Raw genomic sequence first — 20,724 nt, forward strand, 5'->3', positions numbered from 1 at the left:
GCCTTCTCCCGCTGACTTGCTATAAAGTTATTATAAATCATTTGGCTTCTCTATTTCCTCATGCACATTATGAGAATACAATGACCAGACTGCCAAAGACTGTTAGAAAATACAGGTACAGAGCAAGGCTCGGACGCCGGCATCTGTAAGCCACTCGACCAGCTGTGCCTCCAATGTCCATTATGGGCCAACAGAGAAGTGGAGAAATCAGTGAGGCAAGGGTCCAGGTCCCCCAAACCCTAGGGCCTGCTTCAGCGAGAGCAATCAATGCCATGTTCATCGTTCACATGTGGGGCTTTGAAATAAGATTTGTTAGGGAAAAAAGGGTTTCTTCAATCAAGAGTGGAATTATTAAGAAGCCCAGGACTCAGCCCTTGGCCTTCCTTATTCACACTTCGTAGAGAACCTTATCCCGGTGCTCAGATGCCATCTGTACCCTGACGACGGCCACATTTTTGTCTCCGGCTCCCAGCTTTCCCCAGAACTGCGGACCTGCACATCCCACCGCCCATCACCCTCCTTCTCCGCCTGGAGGTCTAACCGATACTGCAGACACAGCTCCCAATTCCCTGTCCCCAGCACCCCCAGCAACCCCAGCACCCCCCACCCCCACGCACTCCAGGTTCCTCACCACAGTGAACGGCAGCACCATCTAGTACTCAGTTGCTCAAGCCAGAAACTCCAGGCCGCCCTAAACTCCCCCCTCACATCGGCACCCAGCCCAGCGTGGGTCCTGTACTTCTGTGCCAACAACGCATTCTCAAACATGAACGTTTTACAACCGCTCCTAGCACAGCTCCAGCTGAGCGCCTCATCACCTCCACACCAGATGACTGGCCCACCTCGCCTCCCCGGGCACACTCTTGCCCTATCACAGCTGACAGGCTGGAGTCGCCAGAATTAACTCCAAAAACCCCTAAGTCACATCCTAGGGATCTTCTGCTCACAACTGTCCTATGGCTTCCTGCTGTAGAATCATGGCCCTCAAGGACGTCCGCGTCCTAGCCCCTGAAACTTGGGGATGTGTCCCCTCACGTGACAAAGGGGGCTTTGCAGATATGATTAAGTTAAGGATCTTCAGATGACAGGATTATCCTGGATTATACCAGCAGGCCCAACATAATCACCAGGGTCCTTGGAAGAGGGAGCAAGGAGGGTCAGAGGAGGAGGCGGGATGAGGGACACAGAGGTTGCAGCGCCACGGCCACGAGCCGGGGAAGGCAGACAACCTCTAGAAGCTGGGAAAACAAGGAACGAGTTCTGCCCCGAGCCTCCAGAAGGAACACACCTGCCAAATTTTGACTCTACGCTCGTTAAAACTTCTTTTGGCCCCCTTACCTCTAAAATGGCAAGATACTACGTTTGCATTGTTTTAAGCCACTGTGTGTGGTAATTTGTTACAGCAGCAATAGAAACTAGCACTTTCTGCATAACAACCGGTCCCAACCCTGACTTACAAGACCCTTACAGGAACCTGGGTGGCTCAGTTGGTTAAGCGTCCGACCCTTGGTTTTAGCGCAGGTCGTGATCTTGCGGTTCGTGAGTTCGAGCCCCACATCAGGCTCTATGTCAACAGTGCAGAGCCTGCCCGGGGGGGGGTCTCCATTTTCCCTCTCTCTTGCCCCTCCCCTACTCGTGTGTGTGCACACGCGTGCTCTCTCTCTCTCTCTCTCAGAATAAACAAATAAACTTAAAAACAACAACTTAGAAAAAACAAAACAAGACCCTTACGAGACCTGGCCTCTGGCAACGTCTCCAGCCTTACCTCTCACCCTCTTGTCTCGTTTAGGCTGCTTTGGCCCCTTCTAGTTTCCTGTGGTCTCTCAAACAGGCAAGGCTCCTCCCCACTTGGAGAGGGGGTTCTGCGCCTGTGAGGCTTTTCTAGATCCGCCACCGGTTCCGGCTCTCACTTCACTCGGGTTTCCACACAAACCTCATTTCATCGAGGCCTTCTCTGACGACACAGAGGGCGCCCCACCCCAGCCCTGCCCTGCCGCCCTCCTGCCGCTCACCCTGCTTTACTTCTCGTCAGGGCAAGTACTACCATCTGACTGTATTACACCTTTGTTCACGGTCTCTCTTACCCAGTGGAATGTAAACTCCACGAGAGCAGGCTGTGTATAGTGACTCTGCCCCTGCTACCTGGAGTCGTGCTCAGGAAAGTCATTCAGTCAGTAAATGTTTACTGAGTGTCTATCCACTCTTGCTAAGTACTATTCTAAGTTCCAATAATACGCAGTGGTGGGGGGAAAGACTAACAGCCCTACCCTCAGGGAGCTGGCATTCTGACAGGAGGAGACTCACTAGAAACACAGTAAACTAATGAAGCAGAGAAGATGGCCGGTGACAGGTACTGTGGAGATGAGCCACGCAGGGGAACGGCGGGGGGGGGGGGGGGGGGGGGGCTGGGGCTGCGATTTCACACGAGGCGGTCAGGAAAGGACTCACGGGAAGAAGTGTGAATAAAGAGCCGAAGGAGGTGGGGAGGGATGAAAAGCATTCCGAGCAGCGGGAAGGACAAGAATGCAGGGCCCACGGCAGGTATAGCGGAGAGAACAGGGTGTGGGCAGGGGAGAGGGCCCAGGGGAGCTGGTCACACGGAGCCTGGCAGGCTATCGTAAGGCCTTCAGATTTTCCACCAAGCGAGGCGGACAGCCTTCGCAGCAGAGAAGGGAGAGGATATGGTTTAGTTTTGAAAGGATCCCTGGGGCTGTGGACCGAGAACACAGTCCAGGGAGAAGGGGAGAGCCAGGACGCCAGTTGGGTGGCTATTCCCGCAGTCCGGGTGAGAGGACGGTGGGACCGTCACTTCCACAGAAATGTGCCGAACGATGCAGAGAATCTCCCGAGGAGCCTTCTCTGACAACACGCCTCCCCTCCGACTGGACTAGAAACCCCTCCCTCATTCCTCCATCTCCCCGGTGTTACTCCCTGTTCCAACGGCCCCTGTCTCTTTCCCAGACACACCCTAGACCGTCAGCTCTGTGAGCACAGGACGTCCAGCTTCATCACTCAGCCCCTGCCGCTGCGAGCGCCACAGCAGGTGCCAAACCAAGGTTCTTCTCACGCCTGAATTCCACCTCGAAGCCCAAGGAACCCCTGGCTTCATGTAGATTCCAACTATGGAGTCACCAGCCCAGGTGAACCAGCCTCTCTTCACACACTCTCACCGGAGCGTCTTGCACACCTGTGCACCTATGTACTCCTGGTCATCCGTGTGCCCACAGGCTGCACGGTCGCTGTTTGTAAGCTACCTGAGATCTTTATCATGCCCAGATCCACGGGTTTTTAGGCAATTCATACAGTTAAAGTCGGCGGGGAAAATGAAGAAATTCTCCACGCCTTGCCTTCCGAGTGCTTCTTCTTGGTGTGGTAGGCCAGGGCAGAGGCCTGGGTAAAGGTCATGAGGCAGTGCTTGCACATGAACGGGCGGTCCCCAGTGTGAAGGCGAAGGTGGTTCTTCAGGGTAGAATTGGCCGCAAACTTTGCCCCACACTCTTCACAGGAGAAAGGCTTCTCATCAAAGTGCTCTGTCAGTTTGTGGTACTGCATGCCTAGGGACCAGAGGGAACCAGTAAGCAGCGTGACGAAGCCAGCAGGAGGACACGAGAGCGCTGTCTGAGACCAGGCCCCGAGAGGAAGCCCAGCACGAACCACAGGACAGCAGGCCACGCTCCCTCCGACCTCACACAGCCATGCTGCTCACCCACCCGCCGCCCAGCACTCCAGAGGTCACCTCGGTCCCACCTGTTTGGTTCAGGCACAAAGTGTTCTGGGTTTATCTTTCCCATCCCCTCTTTCTCTTAAATAGGGCCTGCCACAGAGGAACAAGAACTCACTTTACGTTTCATTAGGTTTCCCTGACATCTGGGACAAGGGTAAATAATTTTGGCTATACACCCCATGGTTTCTGTGACTTACTTATTATCGAGAAACAAGTAACAGCATGGAAACCTAAGAGTCGAGTGTTAAATAGCTGGCTGTTATTCTGAATAATAAGGGCCACGGTTCACGAAGTCCTAACTCTGTCGTAGGCACTGCACGTCAGGTGTGTAACTGTATTATCTTAAATCTTGACAACAATTCAAAAAAACGGGTGCTATCAGGGCGCCTACCTAACAGGTGGGGAAGTTAAGAGAGCTGACGCCAAAGCTCACGCTCTTCTCAACACATGACCCTGCGTCTGTAGGAACCCGCTCCGTTCCCCAGGCCAGTCCACGGCCCTCACTGCACACGAGACACAAGGCCTGGAATCCACACTGCGATGTCCAGAGTTACCACCCTCTTAAGTTACCTCGCCCGCCTCAAAGTACCTGAGGCGTGGGCAAATTCTCTCCCACAAAGGTCACATGTCACTGGAAGCCTCTTCTTCTTCTTCTTCGGGGCATCGGGCTCTCCTCCTCCACCGTGGGCCTCCAGCTGATGTTTTTCCAGCTCCTTCTTAGACTCCTTGGTCTCGCTGCACTCCTTACACTGCACCTGTTTGCTCTTGGCCACCCGGCAGCGCTTCATGTGCACCTTCAGACGGCAGTAGAAATGGAAGCTTTTGTCACAGGCCTTACAGACGAAGCTCTTCTTGGCAGGGTCGGGGGAGGCAGACGTGTTTTTCGCTTGTGGCTCTGGCAAGGAGCCGGTCTCTCCTTGACTGCTCTGCTTCCCAGACCGGCAGCCTTCCTCCGCTGGCTCGGCTACCTTCTCATCTGTTCTGTCGTTGGCTGCGCGGGGAAATTTACTGCTCACTTTCCACCTTTCCTTCTCTCCACCTTCCTGAGTAAGGAAGCCTGCATGTAAGAGAAATCACACGGCTCTGGAAATTCTCCTGCGTTTCTACTTTGCTTCCCAACTTTTCTCCTTAGGATACACTGGAGACTACTTGAGACCCTCCTCAGACTCTAAAGTGATACCCTTGTCACCCTGACTCGCCGATACACGTGAAGAGCATCACTTCACACGTAGCCTAGGACTCCTCCAGGTACCGAGAGCATACAGAAGGAGTAAGGCAGCAATGGATGAACTCTTGTGCAAACTACCGCCTCTTCTCTCTAACAGGGGAACCACCCGCGGGCCTGACAGGACCCCCACCCCACTCTGTTCCTTACCAGTGTATGCCAACTCATGCATGACAGGCTGCAGGCCTGGGAAAGATCTGTGGACACTGCACAGGAGGGAACATATTTCAACGGCCGCGACAGATTTTTCCGTGGCTCTGCTCAGCACTGCTTTCAGGGAAGCTTCAGGGCTGGCTGTCTCAGGGGAAATGCTCAGAATCTAAATGAATACCAGGAGACAAAGGTTTGTGGTTAGTATCAGCAGTTTTCTCCATGGTTTTCAACTTAAGGGAAAAAAGCTGATTTCAGGAAGGCACTGCTCTCTCTGTAACAAGTTTACATTTCTTGTGATAAATGTGGAGAACCCTCTTTTCCCCAAGAACAGGGAAATGGGCAAAATTAAAAAAAAAAAAAAAAAAAAAGAGACAGATGTCAAGACAAATGTGCAAATACAAAGAAGGCACAAGCAAGGAAGCATTAAGCATTTTCTATGAGAAATATCTTCTCAGAAACCAGGAGTCTCCAAAAGAACTTTTCTAGATCTTAATATTAAAAGCTTGGAAAGCTGTAGGATTTGGTAGCTGGTGGTTCTGTCTTGAAGATCAAGATCATTTTTCATAATACATAATTGTCTCAACGTCTGGAAGTGATTCTGCATGATCAGTGGCCTCACATTTTTAGACACTTAGATGTACCCTTTTAAACATTTTCTTTCATGAAAAAACTCAGCTTTTTAAAGAAGGTTCAAATAGGGGCTTTAAAGAGGCCAAGAATATGATTTCAAAGCCATCCTCTTTCAGAATGTTACAGCTATCAGCAGAAAGAGTCAGTACACTGAGAAAATAAAGCTAAAACCATCCACAGATGGCCAAATGGAATTTTCGTTCGGGAAGACATTTTATTTCTGCTCTTTTCAAGCCTATCTAAATAAACCTGATGTCCCTGGAGGCAGGCCTGAGACTCATTAGCGAGGCTCAAACTCATCAACTGCAGGAGCCCCATTCCTGAAGCACGAGGCGAGTTGGAGAGAGCCTAGTGGTACATCTTTCCTCGGAAGCCCCAAAGAAACACGCACCACCTTCGTCACATCTGAGAGTCAGGCCAAGGTGGGGCTGTCACCTGTGCGGACAGAGCTAGAAACCAGCCCTTCTGCACACCATCCACGCCTACTTGGATTAAAAAGCACTACAGGTGAACCTGTAGTTGAATTTCAGTCCCTTTAGAATTCTTCCCCCCTGGAGAAGCACACGATCCTGGGCTGGACAGCCATGAATCCCCCCCCTAGTCCCCACCTGGTTTTTCTGGGATGCGGGCCACACCGAGAAGCCTTACAGAAAATGAGCTGGCGCTATTTGCTACCCCATATGGGCAAAAGCTTTGTTCTATCTATGTTTATCTTGGCTCTTCCTAGACGCCAGAACAGAGTATGTAATAAGACCAATTTTACTTTCCTCCCTTTGAAAGCAGTTGCGTCTTAGAACGTGTTGAGGCATAGTCTCATGGTTCCCTTTGAGTTTACCTAAGTTTAGACAAATGAAATACAGCTAGGTTTGAGTCACATGAGCCTGGGTTCAAATCCTGGCTTCGACTCTGACCAGCCAGAGCATCCCAGACATGCCACGGAACCCTTTGGAGCCTGAGTTCCCTTACCTATAAAATGTGGATGACATCACCTGCCACACAGAGTTGGGACAATAAAAAAACAAAGAGGTGCCGCGAAGGGTTGGCTCAGCAGGCAACAGGCACTCTGCGGAATTTGGTGTCTCTCTTAGGAACAAGAGCATCCCAGGCCTGGTAGAATTCTCTGGAAAAATGTTTGTCATTCCTCCCCCCTCCCCCCCCCCCGCCCCCTCGCACCTCCTTCACAGCCTCTGCCAGCTGCTCCTCCTCTGCGGTAAAGCACTTGAGTCCAGTCCCTTGTTGGATGGCCTCTAGAATCAGTCTGCGATGCCTTAGCATGGCTTCTAAGGCCGCACTTTCTGGGTTGGTCGCTGAAAGAAAGGAGGATTAAAAACTCATGACTGGAACTATGAACACCATTTTTCCTTCACTCCTTCTCAGCTCCACTCTTCATAGTGAGAATACACTTCACTGATCTTCTTCCTGGGGCTGGGAGTGGGGAAAATGGCAAACATCACTGCAATTACAGTATAATTAATATCGGCTTAGATTTCTGCATATTTTCAAAGGTTCACAAACCCCCATGTCCTTGAACAAAATTTCCAGTCCTTACTTCCAATGGTGGGGATGTGGAGGATGACCATAGAGAGCTCTTTCTAGTTTCTGGCAAGGCTGACGATAATCTCTACCAGGGGCAAAGCTAGGACAGAGATCAGGTAGCCTACCTGCCCGGAAGAAAGCATCGGCACCAGGCTCCCTTCGTATTTCCTCCATGAGCAGGTTCAACGGGCAGGTCTTTGTCTCCTGAGCCACCAGCAGCAGTTGCCAAACGGCTGTTGCAGAGACAGTCTGCTTTTCTAGAACTGCTGACATCAGAGAACTGAAACCACCCGAGCCAGAGTCCTGTTTCACAAGCTTCTCCATGACCTTCAAAATGTGGCACAAAAATACAGTGAGGGACTTTCTAGCCACCAGACAAGTGGCAAAGCTGCAAGTCGGGGTCCTGGGTTACAGTGGACGTATTTCTGGGGAGGGGTTTTTCAACATCCTTCACCTCCCAACCTGAGAGACTTTTATACAAGACCAAGTTCTTCACACTTCCTTCTGAATGCCTTTCTTATTACTGCAGAAGTTACAACTTCCAACTTATTGCTGTGCCCTAGAAATTAAATCATCTTGTTTTCTTTCTCCTCTACTGACTCCTTAGCATTTCTCAATATGGCTGTGTGTATATTTATGTAATATAAATATATTTTTAAAGTATGCATATATGTTCATCTTTTTTCCTTCTCTCATTTTACCCACCCTCCCTCCCTCCCCCCTTCTTTTTCTCTTACCTCTCTCTCTCCAGGGGCTAAACCCTTCATGTGTGGGATCATTTTTAGTAATGTCTGGTTGTCTGTGAAAATTTCCAAAAGGTTTTCGTGATATCGTCTCAACAGCTCAGTCCCATAATCATCAGGGCTTGCTTGGACTGCAGGGATATTAGCAAAACAATAATGTTTGTGACAACGAAACACCCCTACAGGTTTCTCCTACACAAGGTTAGGGGAGCTGACAGAGGAAGAGAGCTGAAATGCCAGCTCTCTGTCTCCTCTAGAAGGCAAATTTGGCTCCCAGCTTGGGGCCTCATACACACGTGTTCAGATCTCCTTTGGTCTACCCTTAAGCACTTGGTGCTTCAGGGTCGCAAAACCACTAATGCTTTAAAAGTCAGCGCTCAGTGGCAGAAGCTAGCGATTGCTCAACAGGGAGGTAATTAGAAGGCACACTTGTAAGAGAGATCCAGAGGTACAGATTTAAGGGGTGTTACTCCTCGAGCCTGAGGTTGAGGATCCGTGCGGCAATCCAAAACACTAGCAGGCATGACTCAAGACTCTGGTAGTGAAGCTATACTTAAGTTTTGTGTATATGCCCTTTGAGCCAATCTGAAACTCTCTCTTAAACGGTTATATTTAATTTAAAAGAAAACTAAAAACCATCAGGCATTTCCTTTAGCTTTACAAATATTCTCCTCTTTGGCCCAGTAACTCCACTTCTGGGAATCATGCCTTAAGAAGGGGGTGCCTGGCTGGCTCAGTCGGTAGAACACCAGACTCTAGATCTTGGGACTGTGAGTTCAAGCTAGAGGTTGGGTGCAGAGATTACTTAAAAATAAAATCTTAAAAAAAAAAAAAAAATTTCAAAACACTTTAAAAAAGGGAGGTGGGGAGGCACCTGGGTGGCTCAGTGAGTTAAGCTTAGTGGGTTGACTCTCGATTTCAGCTCAGGTCATGATCCTAGGGTCACGGGATCGAGCCCCGCATCAGGCTCTGTGCTGAAATGTGGAGCCTGCTTAAGATTCTCTCTCTCCCTCTCCCTCCGCCCTTCCCCCCATTCATGCACGTATGCACTTTCTTTCTCTAAAAAACAAGAAAAAATAAAAATTAAAAAAAGAAATGCTCTGAAGGGAAAAAGTCTGTGTACAAAAGTATCTGCCACTATATAACTTGTGATGATGATGAACAGAACACTTAATATTTACTGAGTGTCTATGATGTGCTAATATCATAAAAATCACTCATTTACTGAGTGTCTATGATGTGCTAATAAACGTGCTAAATATTGTACATATATTATCTCACAGTGGCCACAAAAATTAATGTAATGAGGGGCGCCTGGGTGGCTCAGTCGGTTAAGCGTCCGACTTTGGCTCAGGTCACGATCTTGCGGTCCGTGAGTTCGAGCCCCGCGTCGGGCTCTGTGCTGACAGCTCAGAGCCCGGAGCCTGTTTCAGATTCTGTGTCTCCCTCTCTCTGACCCTCCCCCGTTCATGCTCTGTCTCTCCCTGTCTCAAAAATAAATAAAACGTTAAAAAAAAAATTAAAAAAAAAAAAATTAATGTAATGGGTACCATTCTTACCCCCATCTGAGGGAGGAGAAAATGAGGTTCAGAGAAGTTAAATCGTTGGCTCAGGGTCACACAGCTACAAAGTAAGTCAGGATAACAAACTCAGGTAGTCTTTTTTTTTTTTTTTTTTTTTTTTAAGTTTATTTATTTATTTTTTAAATTCATTTTGAGAGAAAGTGAGCATGGGCAGGGGAGAGGCAGACAGAGAATCCCGAGCCGGCTCTGTGCTGCCAGCGCAGAGCCCAACGTGGGGCTCGATCCCACGAACCGTGTAATCATGACCTGAGCCAAAATCAAGAGTCAGAAGCTTAATCAACGGAGCCACCCAGGTGCCCCACGAACCCAGGTAGTCTTGATAGCCCTAACCATTACGCGACACGTACCCCTAACAGGGCATGAGTAATACACGATATATACACCCTTATGATGGAAAACTACATAGCCTTCAAAAAATAGGGTTACAGGGAGTTTTCCGAAATGTGGGGGAGAATGCTTAGGGTATACTGGAGGAAATGATAAAATTATAAAATATGATAGAATATCTCAACATTGTAAAAATAATGTGACAAAATAGGTCAATGTCTTAACACTAAAATAATCAAGTGGTACGGTCCGAGGTTGTTTCCTTCTTTATTTTTTAAATTGTTCAAGTCTATAAGTATTCATTATTTCTAGAAGCTAGAAAAAAGTTCTCTCATTTTCCAACTACCCTTTCTCTGAAAGCCCTGTCAGTTTCAAGTGCTCTGGGACAGGGGAGAACTGCTAGACTTGGCCCATTATCTTAAGGGCTGGGACACGGACTCACTTCCCCCAGACAGAAGGTACATGAGGGGCTTAAGGTTAATCCGGGGGACTGCCAGAGCCAAACAGCACTCAAACGGGAGTGGGAAAATCAAGATCTGAGTCTTTGCTGCTTGTATTTACGAACACAGCTTGTCAAAACCATGCGCTCTGTGAGCCCGTCTGCTCCTTAGGCATTCACGGGTGCCATGTGAGGCAACCCTGGAAAAACCACACCTTAACAAACCCCGAACCACAGGAACATCATGAGGGAAACGTGATGGAGAAGAGCAATTCTCAGATTCCAGATCTTCACTCCAGAACTATGGAGGATCACTGATCTCTGACAGCTAGTCTCTGTTTCACGAGGGCATCTCCTACCATTATCTCATCTCCCCAGCATGGAGCCAAAAGGGTGTTTAAGCTCTAATTTTCTGGGAGAGGTTCCAGTCCAGAGAGCCGACAATTAACTAATACCTGTGGTGCCTGGCGAAGTGGCTAATTTCTGCAAATTCTCCAGCAGAAGGCCCAAGTTTGGGGACGTCGGTTTCACAGCCTGAAGGAGTTTTACCAAACTCTCTGCAGTCAGAGTCTTGTCTTCAGACATTCTGTGCAGCAGCTTTTCTACGGTCTCCTTGGGGGTCCCGCCCTCGCAGCAATTCAGGATCTCCTGCAGCGGCAAGCAATGAGGCAGACACTGGTTACTAGCGATTCGCGGTGCATCTAACACACCGCTGGCGAGCCCAGCAAAACGGAAGGACGAGGCGCCCGTCCCCGGTCCTCCTCTGCCGTCTCTAGTGCCACTGTTCCCATGGTCTCTTCTTTGTGTTGTGTCAGTACAAATCCCGAGCATTCTCCAAACAAACAGCTCTGTGAGAATCCTTCCTTCTCAAATGCAGGTCTGTGTACATTCTTTGTCCCCCAGTGGTTTGCATTCTGTGAGAAGATTCCTGCACGAGGCCTATGTGGCAGAGCAGGTAGCTGACCTCTCACGTTGTTCTTCAGATCTGATTTGTTCAGACACAGACACAGACACTGAGAAACAGACTGGAAATTAATGAGTACAGTTACAGTGGTTTTCAGCCTCTGTTCAGTACAGTACATGACCACGGTAAGAGGCTGCAATTTCAGAGCAATCCTATTATTTTACTTCCTTTTACTTTATTTGCATAGCAATTTGAATGCCCAGGTAAGTTACACGTTAGTCTGTGGCCTCCGAAATGATGGATTTAAAGTGCACTTCTGGATGGTTTTTCTCGTGGATTCTGCATTCTCGATCTCTCCTGTCAGCTCTGCACATACATCAGCTCCAGTCGTCAGCCCCCACCTCTGCCCCCTTTTCTTCCTCGGTGTGCTAGAGGATTTACTGAGTCAAAAGGACACAGGGTTCCAGCAAAAGGTTGAAAAGTAAAACAAATGACTGTTATTTTACAGCTATTTTCCTATTAAAATAGTCCTAATGGACTACGACTCACTATGTGGAACAAGGCTCTTCTGGAACTGATAGATAATGTGGGAGATTATTTCAACACATACAATCTACAGATTCCCAGTAACCAAATTTTGAGCTTTCCTATGGGAAAATGCTAGCTTTCAGGAGAAACAGTGAAGCAGGTCAGTCACAGTTGCATGCCAGAGGATGCCATTGTCAAATTAACTCCCATTTAAAAGGAAATGTAGTTATAAAACCAAATTGGTTTTACGTATACGAAAGGAACACCTATATACATACGAAAGGAGTGCATACGTTATAAATTAAGCTGTCATGTTCCTCGTCAGTAGAGAACACAGTCATTCTCTTTGTTTAATGTCTAATATGTACTAGATTTCTACTAAATGAATCATAATTTAAAGTGAAAGTGTCTCTATCTAAAACCCATACTGATTTCACTGCTACGTCTTAGTTCCTAAGTAATTCTCTGATACATAATGAGGCGGCCAGAAACTGTCAAGAGTGGGTACAGGCTTTAAAGCCAGACAGGCCTAGTAGGAACCCCAGTCGTAAAACGTATTGCCTGTGTGACCCTGGGTGAGTTATTTAATTCTTTGAACCTTATCTTCCTACCTGTGGAAGAAGAGAATAACAACAGCCCTTGCACAGCGGTTATTAGGAGTCTATAAAGTGAAGTCGCTATTTGTAGAGCCCGACATAACTTCTAGGACACATGTGATCTTTAAACGATAGTGGCTATTGGTATGATTAGGAAGCACTATGCCCAGCGGTTAAGAGAACTGTGCTTTGCTTAGACTTCCTGAGTTCCAGGACTGGCACCCAGCAGCTGTGTCTTGGGGTGAGCTGCCTAACCTTCTCAAGTGTCTGTTTCTTCACCTTTATTTTATTATCTTTTTAAATGTTTATTTATCTTTGAGAAAGCGCAAGTGGGGGAGGGGCGGGGAGAGGGAAATAGAGGATCCGAAGCAGGCTCTGTGTGACAGCAGCGAGCCCAGTGCGGGTCTAGAACTCACGAACTGTGAGATCGTGACCTGAGCCGAAATCGGGTGCTCAACCGACTGAGCCACCCAGGTGGCTCCTGTTTCGTCATCTCTAAAATTAGAGTAACGTCCATGACGGCATGGAATTGCCGCGAGGGCAGAGCTGAGGAATGTTTCAAAGGTCCTCAGCACACAGTAAGCAGTAAGTTAAAGACAACTGTGAGGTTACCCTCCTTGTGACTGTTTCCAATCCTGAAGTAAAGACATTTCTATTCACCATTTCTTACAGAACCCAGGGTATGGGTAGATAAGGGCCACGGTGCCTTGATTAGCATCATCCCGTAACAGGGAGAAGTTCTAAAAGGGCTGAGTGAACGCCCCACACCATGTCAAAACACGGTGGCGATTCGAATCAACATTCACCTCTACACTCCTGCTTTATTATTTTGCTTCAATTTTCATGAGAAGAAGTAGCTTAATGAAGCTCTGGTAGAACCCCGATTCTAAGAAGTGTTTTTGCGATTTAGAACTAATTTAAGTTCTTCTCCTTCAGTCCTTTCTGTCAAGTAAACTGAAAGTGACAGAAGAAAATGATAGCGTGGTCTGTCTTGGTGCAGGGAATGCGGCTCCGTTTGGGCTCTTCCTATAAATGCTATTTCACCGAGATAATGAAACAGTTCAAAGGACACATTCAATCCAGCTAATAACGAAAAGGTTTGAATGAGTAATCGAATGAAATCCCTAACCAGGGAATCAGGTACTTCTCGAGCTATCGGCAACTTACTTAAACTGAGTGCCTGAAATTACATTTAATTTTAAGTCTCAGGAGAAACCAGAGGTTTAACCTTATTTTGTATATTGTCTTTCTCTAAGAAATGCAAAGGAGTTATAATTTTGGAAACAGAATTTATAGAACATAATTTTGAGATTACAGATTGCTCCCATTTGGTATGAAAAAACTCCAGTTTCAGATCACTGAAAACAGAGAATCTAGGTAGGAGCCAGTCTTCACCACTAATCCAGTGCTCAGCCATCCTACCACTACTTTCTAAACATTTTCTCTCCCCAACATATAAGCCACTTCCCCTAGTTTTAAGAACTGACGCCACAGAAGTGCTCTGTCCCTGTTCCTTCCTTCCAGATATGAAACTATTTTTAGCACAAAGTTGAAATCAATAACACCAACAAATACAGTTATCTAGTTGACTTGAGAAGTCATGCTAGCAGTTTTGTGAGGATTTGAGTAGCTGGCTGGTGGGAGAGTAAATTGGCACAACCTTTCTGAAGGGCAATTTGGCAAAAGAGAGCAAACACCTGAACGTTTTGACACTCTCTGTTCCAAAATCTTACTTCTTAGAAATTACTCGAAGGAAAGAATTTGAGAGGTATGCAAAGATGTGTATGCAAGGATGTTCTCTGCCACCTCATTTATTATGGCAAAAAAAATTGGAAACAGACCTGCCGCCACAAACAACTAATGGATTATGGTGTGTCCGTTAAACAGAATACAACGCAGCTACCAAAATCCAGCTTACGGGGACGAAGCGTAGTCGCAGTACAGTAAGTAGAAACACCAGGTTATCCTGGCTACTAAGCCTGTCTCTGGGTGATTCAAACGAGAATACGGAGGGGCACGTGCTCCAAAATGTCAGCAGTGGTCACCGTGGAGTGGCGAGACGGTGACAGATTTGAATTCTTTTGTTTTTGCTGGTTTCCCCACTTTTTCCTACCGATGAACAGTGTACCCTTTCTATAAAGAAGGAAAGTGTCATAATAATTACAAATGTGCCTGGACGTTTTAACCTTTGAGGCAACTTTTATATTAAAAACTCACCGAGTCGGAGCAGGACTGTGCACCCACCCACACATCTAAGCGTTTAATTGTACGCCATGACGTGCGAGGCCCTCAGCAAGCTGCTGCAGGGGGTACAAAGAGACGCGGATCAAGAACGTGAACCTCAGGGTGCTTTCTATGCAGCGGGCATAGAAACACTGCAAGGGAGAAAATGCTACGTGCCACAGAGAGGTTAAAAACTGTGCTACGCAGATTCAGGAGGGAGGAAGAAATGCTTGACACGGTTACCCTTCTCTCAGCGCCAGTTAGGAGTTCCTCCTTGGCTGTTTCCAGGAACTCCAGGATGGGTCTCAGCTGTGTGACACACTGGATCAGGTCCTCTTTGTGTTCCAGTAACAGAGCAGACAAGGTCTTCCCCTCCTCTGTGCTCCCTGGGGGACAAAGAGACACACACCAGAGAAGCTAGTCAATTTGAAGAAAATGACAGCATGGTTTGTCAAGAGAGATCTAACGGAATAGGAAAGTGATTCTCAGCCTATTTTGAGCGCCCGAATGCAGAATCTCTTTCTGGAGAGGAAAATACTTTATTATTCTGTTTAAACTCTATGAAAGGAAAAATGTTTCATTTATCTGTCGAAACACAAAGCTGCAGAGCCAGCCAGAGGTTAACTTCTGGTTGGCAAGGCCACTGCTTTGTACCTAACCCAAGCGAGAGAAACTTCAGCTGCAAGTGCCGCTGGCAAACCAGTTCACGTGACCTGGGCGGTCAGGACACTGACTGGGACGTGTGGCTTTTTGAAGGGCAGGAGAACACGGACCGTCTGCTCCAACTTCAAGGTGTCGGACTAGTTAACTAGGGGATAGAAATGGAGGCTCAAGTTTAGGTGGTATATATTTAACAGGCAGCTTCTGGAATTACGGGCAGAATTGATGTGGAAAATCACTTCATGGCAACTAAGCCACTGGAGCAAACTTGACGGCATCTTCCCAGAATAAAACTCAAGCCACTTGGGTGGACAGGGTTTTCTCCTACCTTTTGGCTGCGCTGCTTGTACGTCTTCTGGCTTTCTGTGTAACAACGCTGCCTTTACTGCAGGATTGGAATCTTGGTATAGCCTCAACAGAGACACGACAGTCTGAACATCCAGGCTCTCATCTCTTACTTTATCCAGGATTCTCTGGAATGCTGAACGTCCTTCTTCACCCTCAAGACACCCCATTATAGTCTGTGAACACAAGTAACCAACAAGAGAGATCAGCCGGCCACAAGAACCCCACGCTCTTCGGATTTGGAGAGTGAGGCCCTAACCAATTTGATCCCTGCCTGTTTGGCCTTTCTGTGGTATATGGCATTTCTGTGTCCCTTGCATGAGACGACATTGAGTGGGGGAGACGGGGAGAGAGGAAGGGGGAGCAGAGAGGGGTGCGGGGAGAAAATTAATCTTAAGCAGGCTCCACGCTCAGCACAGAGCCCGACACGGGGCTTGATCCAATGGCTCTGGGATGGTGATCCGAACCAAAATCAAGAGTAGGATGCCACCCAGGGGCCCCGGGCTCCTCTGACTTTGTAACACTGAAGCATTTGGTGTGGATAAGCACCGGCCTTTCCGACCCCTCCTTCTCAGCCTTCCTCACTGGCTTTCCTTCCAAACTTCTACCTATCAGCAGTACCAAAAACTGGTCTCAACTCTGTCCTTTTTCTTCCATTATGCTCTCCCTTTGGAAAAGCTCTCACACATATACTTTTTATATCACCTCTAGGCAGATCCCCCTGAAAGCTAGCTCTCTAATCCGAAGCTTTCCGTTTAAGTCTAGAGCCGCACAATTTCCACCAGAAACGCCTTATCCTCCAGAGGTCTTGGCACCAAGTGCCACCATCTGGACTCTTCTAACCCTGGAGTACTAAAATATCAGCCACTCTGGTGGTGAAATAAAACAAAATCAGCGGGAGGAAGGCCAACTGGAAAGAAGGGTTAATATTTCTATTTTAGCAATCATGGGTTTACTTTTAAAAATAAGGAACCGAAAGTTAATTTCACGTGCATAGCCTTTGTATTTCTAGTTGGCAAAACTACAACCTACCTTTGATGATTTTTAGTGTCGATACTATAAAAGAAGAGTTTTTGCACAAGAAAGCAAAAAGTTATGGTTTTCTACACACACAGACGACATGAAAGGATCTCATGAAAATCTACAGTTGCTAAATTCATCTAGATAGTTATCAATTCTGGTAGTAATTACAGGTTTAAAATTTTTGTTGAGAGAGATGTTTATCCTTTTCTCCTCCTCCCAAATAAACAGGAATTAGGAACGAGTTAGGCTTTGTGTTTCTTGGCTTTGCTTGAGCTTGCTTTCTGATCACAGAATGGCTGTAGAAAGCCAAGTTAAACTTGAAAGACAAGGTTCCTAGGATTTTTAGTCAGGGACAAAAGTAAATTCAGATAAAACCCAGTTTAGGAATCCATATTAAGTGAATTAAGTAACTTCCAAGAACCTGAAGTAACTCATCTTGTCTCTATTTTAATAACAAGAGACAAACGAGATACCAACTCAGTTGAATGCTTAATCCCCTTCAGTCACATTTATTCAGCCTTCTGTACCTTTGTTGGTCCACCTAAAACCTCTTCAGAGAATGCCTTTTCCCTGATGGCAGTAGGAGGTAGGCAGCCTCTAAAAGGATCGCAATATCCCCGGCACCAGGTATTCGTGCCCTCAGGCTGAGACTGATGACATGCTTCTAAGGAAAAGAATATGGCAGGGGTCACGGGATGGCACTTCTGAGGCGAAGTTTCTAGGACTTCCGTCTCGTCTATGTGGGTGTTGTCCGTCTTGGCTCTCGAGGCAGGCTGCCGTTTTGTGAGCTGCCCTACGGAGAGGCCCACGTGGCGGGAACTATGTCTCCGGCCAACACTCAGTGAGCGGGCTTGGAAGTCAGTCTTCAGAACCCTGCCAACAGTCACGTGGGTGTACTTAGAACGAGACACTCCCCACCCCCACTCCAACCCAGCCCAGGCAGGGGCTGTCTGCGGCCTTGGCTGATGCACCCTGACACAGACCTCCTAGGCACCTCGAGCCAGGGGCTCGGCTAGGTATGCCTAGATTCCTGACCAACAGAAACGGCGAGGTCATAAATGTGTGCTCTTTTAAACTGCTAAATGTTAATCTGTTACAGGGCAACAAATAACTAACACAGACCCACTCAGTGCTAATGCCCTTATAACTAACGGGTTTCTCCCTCTTCATTTTCACTTTCCTTCCACTCTTCCTTCGATGCATCTTAACCGATACAGCATTTAGCCGTCCTCTTCTATCCGAAGCCGGCGTTCTTTCACCCGAAGCTCTCTGAATATCCCGAATCCACCTCTCTCCAGTATCCAATTTGTCGGGCATTATCACATGAGCCGGTGGGGAAGAAAAGCTTTCATCAATGGTGGCATCTGATGTGCTTCTCATTATCCTCTCTGCTGTCTCCTCCTCGGCAGAACTGCTCAGCAGTGAAATTAAAACATTTGTTAACTTCATTGCTCAGCAGTGACGCTAGGGTGTGACCATCTGGGAAGATGAGCAGGGGTGGGCTGATGAAAGGGCCAGGAGGGAGCAGTCAGTTGCCTGGACAGCCCTGCTCTTTGCTCTTTCTTCCAGAACCTACTGGGGACCTGGCACCAGAGCCAGCATTTTAACTGTTACTCCATCAGCCTCCGAAGCTGCCTGGGGCTCCGCCGTGCGGTGAGCCCTTTTCTGAAATAGCGTATCTGCCCGAACAGAGGGTGTCACATATTGCGGCAGACTGAGGTTCACTTATGGCTATCGTGTACCGGAACTCTGAGAGATGAACCCAAAACCGAGTTTTGCTCTTTAACCATACACTTGGAATTCCTTGGATTCTTAGAGTTAAAGGTACTTCAATAAATTCATATCAATTTATGGTCACACATGTATTCACAGAGTACTTTGATTTATGAACGAATTACAGGTCAGTAGATTTAAAGATGGGACAGTTTCCTTTTAAAAATTTAATCTTTGCCTTGTACGAAGGTCTTTTAATTGAATTTACTTCTTTTTCCCAACTGTCTGCCTACTGCCTTTGGGTCTGTTTGAGCTACGCTGTATTCTTGTTCACTCACTCCTCCCTTGAATGCCGAGCCAGATGACGGCACTAATGATACAGACCACACGAGCTCAACACCATCCCAGACACTGTGCATATATGCCGTCTCCTTAACCCCTCACATCAGTCCTAGGGCGCATTACTTCTACGACTACCTAAATGAGTCAAAGAGGTGAGGTAACCTGCCCAAGGCTGCATGGCCAGGAAGTAGAGTTCCCTGGAGGAAACACTGAGCTGATTCCATTGACCTGGAACCCTTTTCATAGTTCCAACTCCCAGATTTTGAGTATAACCAAATCCGTTTACACTGCATTGTACTGGACTTACTAGAATCACTTTGAACACTGGGTCATATCTTGACCATCCGTAGCATTCCTCCTGGTACCGATGATTTGTATATAGACTGGTACACAGTAGGTGCTTAATAAAGACTTGTTTAACTGCATGAAATTCCCTTGCCATAAAACCAATAGCCCTTCTACCTATGGCTGCATATCTTAGACTTAATAATTTGCAGAGAGAAGCTTTGGAAAAACAACAACTTATTTTCATTTCTCATAGGCCTTTAAAATGAATCCTATTAACTTCTCAACAGGGTCACCCTACAATGTCAGTGAACACAGTCCACAAGACACAGACCTGCACTTCTTGACAAACCTCCAAAGTAGTGACATGTTTGAAAACATCACATTCACATGGGAGACTTGTTTGCCTTTGAAACAAAGTTGAAGGAGAAAAAAATGCTACTAGATCTTAAGCTTTGGGAGTCTTTCTAGAACTTTAGGAGAAAAGTGGATCAAACAGCAAGGAAATCAATAGTAGAAGTTATCTCCTTATTCTAGTCATAGATTCACTCTGCTATATACACAACTAATTAAAAGCAGGGACATGGCTAGGAATAAAGAAAAAAGACAATTAAAAGTTCCTGCATTACAGCTGAAAAAAAATATGAGCTTGCCTTTAAACAGAGGTTTTGCTCAGCTCAGCCAGAAAGCCTGTTAAGGTCAGGATCTGCTTTTTCTAATGGGCAGCAATATTACACTGAGATAAAGACAGGCAGAAGCCACTTTCCCATCCCAGCACCCAAGAGATTTCTCCTTAATCAGTTTTGGCTTCGGTTGCACACAACCCAAGCAGCCCGGCCTCCTCTCATGTTGCCGCAAATCACCGCTCGGGGAATGGCTTTGCCACCTTTCATCATGTATCTCAGGAAAGAGAATAATCAGGACACTAGTTGATGGTGTCTTCCTGAAACCCAGTCCAGGCCGGTTGCACACCCTATATCTGTGTTTCAGAAGAGGAACAGGCTGGTCCATCTCAACAGAATGCTCACAAGCCTTAACAAGCCTCAAAATTACACATCCAAGCACAGATTATTTTTAATGTTAAGCTGTCTTCTTAATGTTATGCTGATTAACCAAATAACAACAACAAAAAGCATTCAAAGCTCCTTGGGAGCTAAAAATGTTTAAACAGAAAAATAACAAACAAACTCCCGACCTTTACGATTGTAGCTGAAATGCAGACTGATGTTTCAAGTGAACCGTCTGCAGATGCTTTCAATACTGAGGCCTTCTGGGGATTCCCATAGTTTGGGGACTTCCAAAAAAATAATTACACGTGTGGCAGGACTTCTTTGCTATAGGGATAGGGATCCAGTCTTATTTCCTTTTCTTTTCCTAGCAACCGGCTCAATGCCTGGCACTTACCAGCTGCTCAGTAAATATTTGCTGAATCAGGGGTAAGCAAAGAGTAACACTTGGGAACAATGTGTGCTTGGTGGGCCCTCAAATCACTGAGAGGCAGCAGCACACTGTGACATCTGCATCATACATGAAGAATTGTGTGAGCCATGAACTTCTCTGACGGTGCTTCTGAGAAATGTGGTCTACAGATACCGAAGCAGCAAAACGGGGAGCCTGTTAAAGACGTAGATTCCCCAAACTCTACCACAACCTAAGAATCAGACCCTCTGGAAATGAGGTTTGGAGGTGTAAGTTTTAACAAGTACACTGGATAATTTTTATATACACTGAACCCATTGTCCTAG

The 20,724-nt window shown here is 46.9% G+C and overlaps 1 protein-coding gene across 1 annotated transcript in view; it reads right to left on the reverse strand.

The window, feature by feature from the left end:
* The window catches only part of ZBTB40 (zinc finger and BTB domain containing 40), a 38,082-nt gene that overhangs the window by 12,787 nt on the left and 4,571 nt on the right, over positions 1–20,724 (reverse strand). The window contains exons 3-11 of the mRNA XM_053898833.1: positions 15,600–15,792; positions 14,855–14,997; positions 10,816–11,008; positions 8,006–8,142; positions 7,394–7,595; positions 6,906–7,039; positions 5,100–5,268; positions 4,314–4,781; positions 3,348–3,554 (exon numbers count right to left, since the gene is read on the reverse strand). Coding sequence (XP_053754808.1) covers positions 3,348–3,554; positions 4,314–4,781; positions 5,100–5,268; positions 6,906–7,039; positions 7,394–7,595; positions 8,006–8,142; positions 10,816–11,008; positions 14,855–14,997; positions 15,600–15,792 — 1,846 coding nt within the window. The remainder of the gene's footprint in view (positions 1–3,347; positions 3,555–4,313; positions 4,782–5,099; positions 5,269–6,905; positions 7,040–7,393; positions 7,596–8,005; positions 8,143–10,815; positions 11,009–14,854; positions 14,998–15,599; positions 15,793–20,724) is intronic.

Source organism: Panthera pardus, unplaced genomic scaffold, assembly GCF_024362965.1.
Source record: "Panthera pardus isolate Hobbes unplaced genomic scaffold, ASM2436296v1 HiC_scaffold_11, whole genome shotgun sequence".
In the NCBI taxonomy this organism is placed as follows: Eukaryota; Metazoa; Chordata; class Mammalia; order Carnivora; family Felidae; genus Panthera; species Panthera pardus.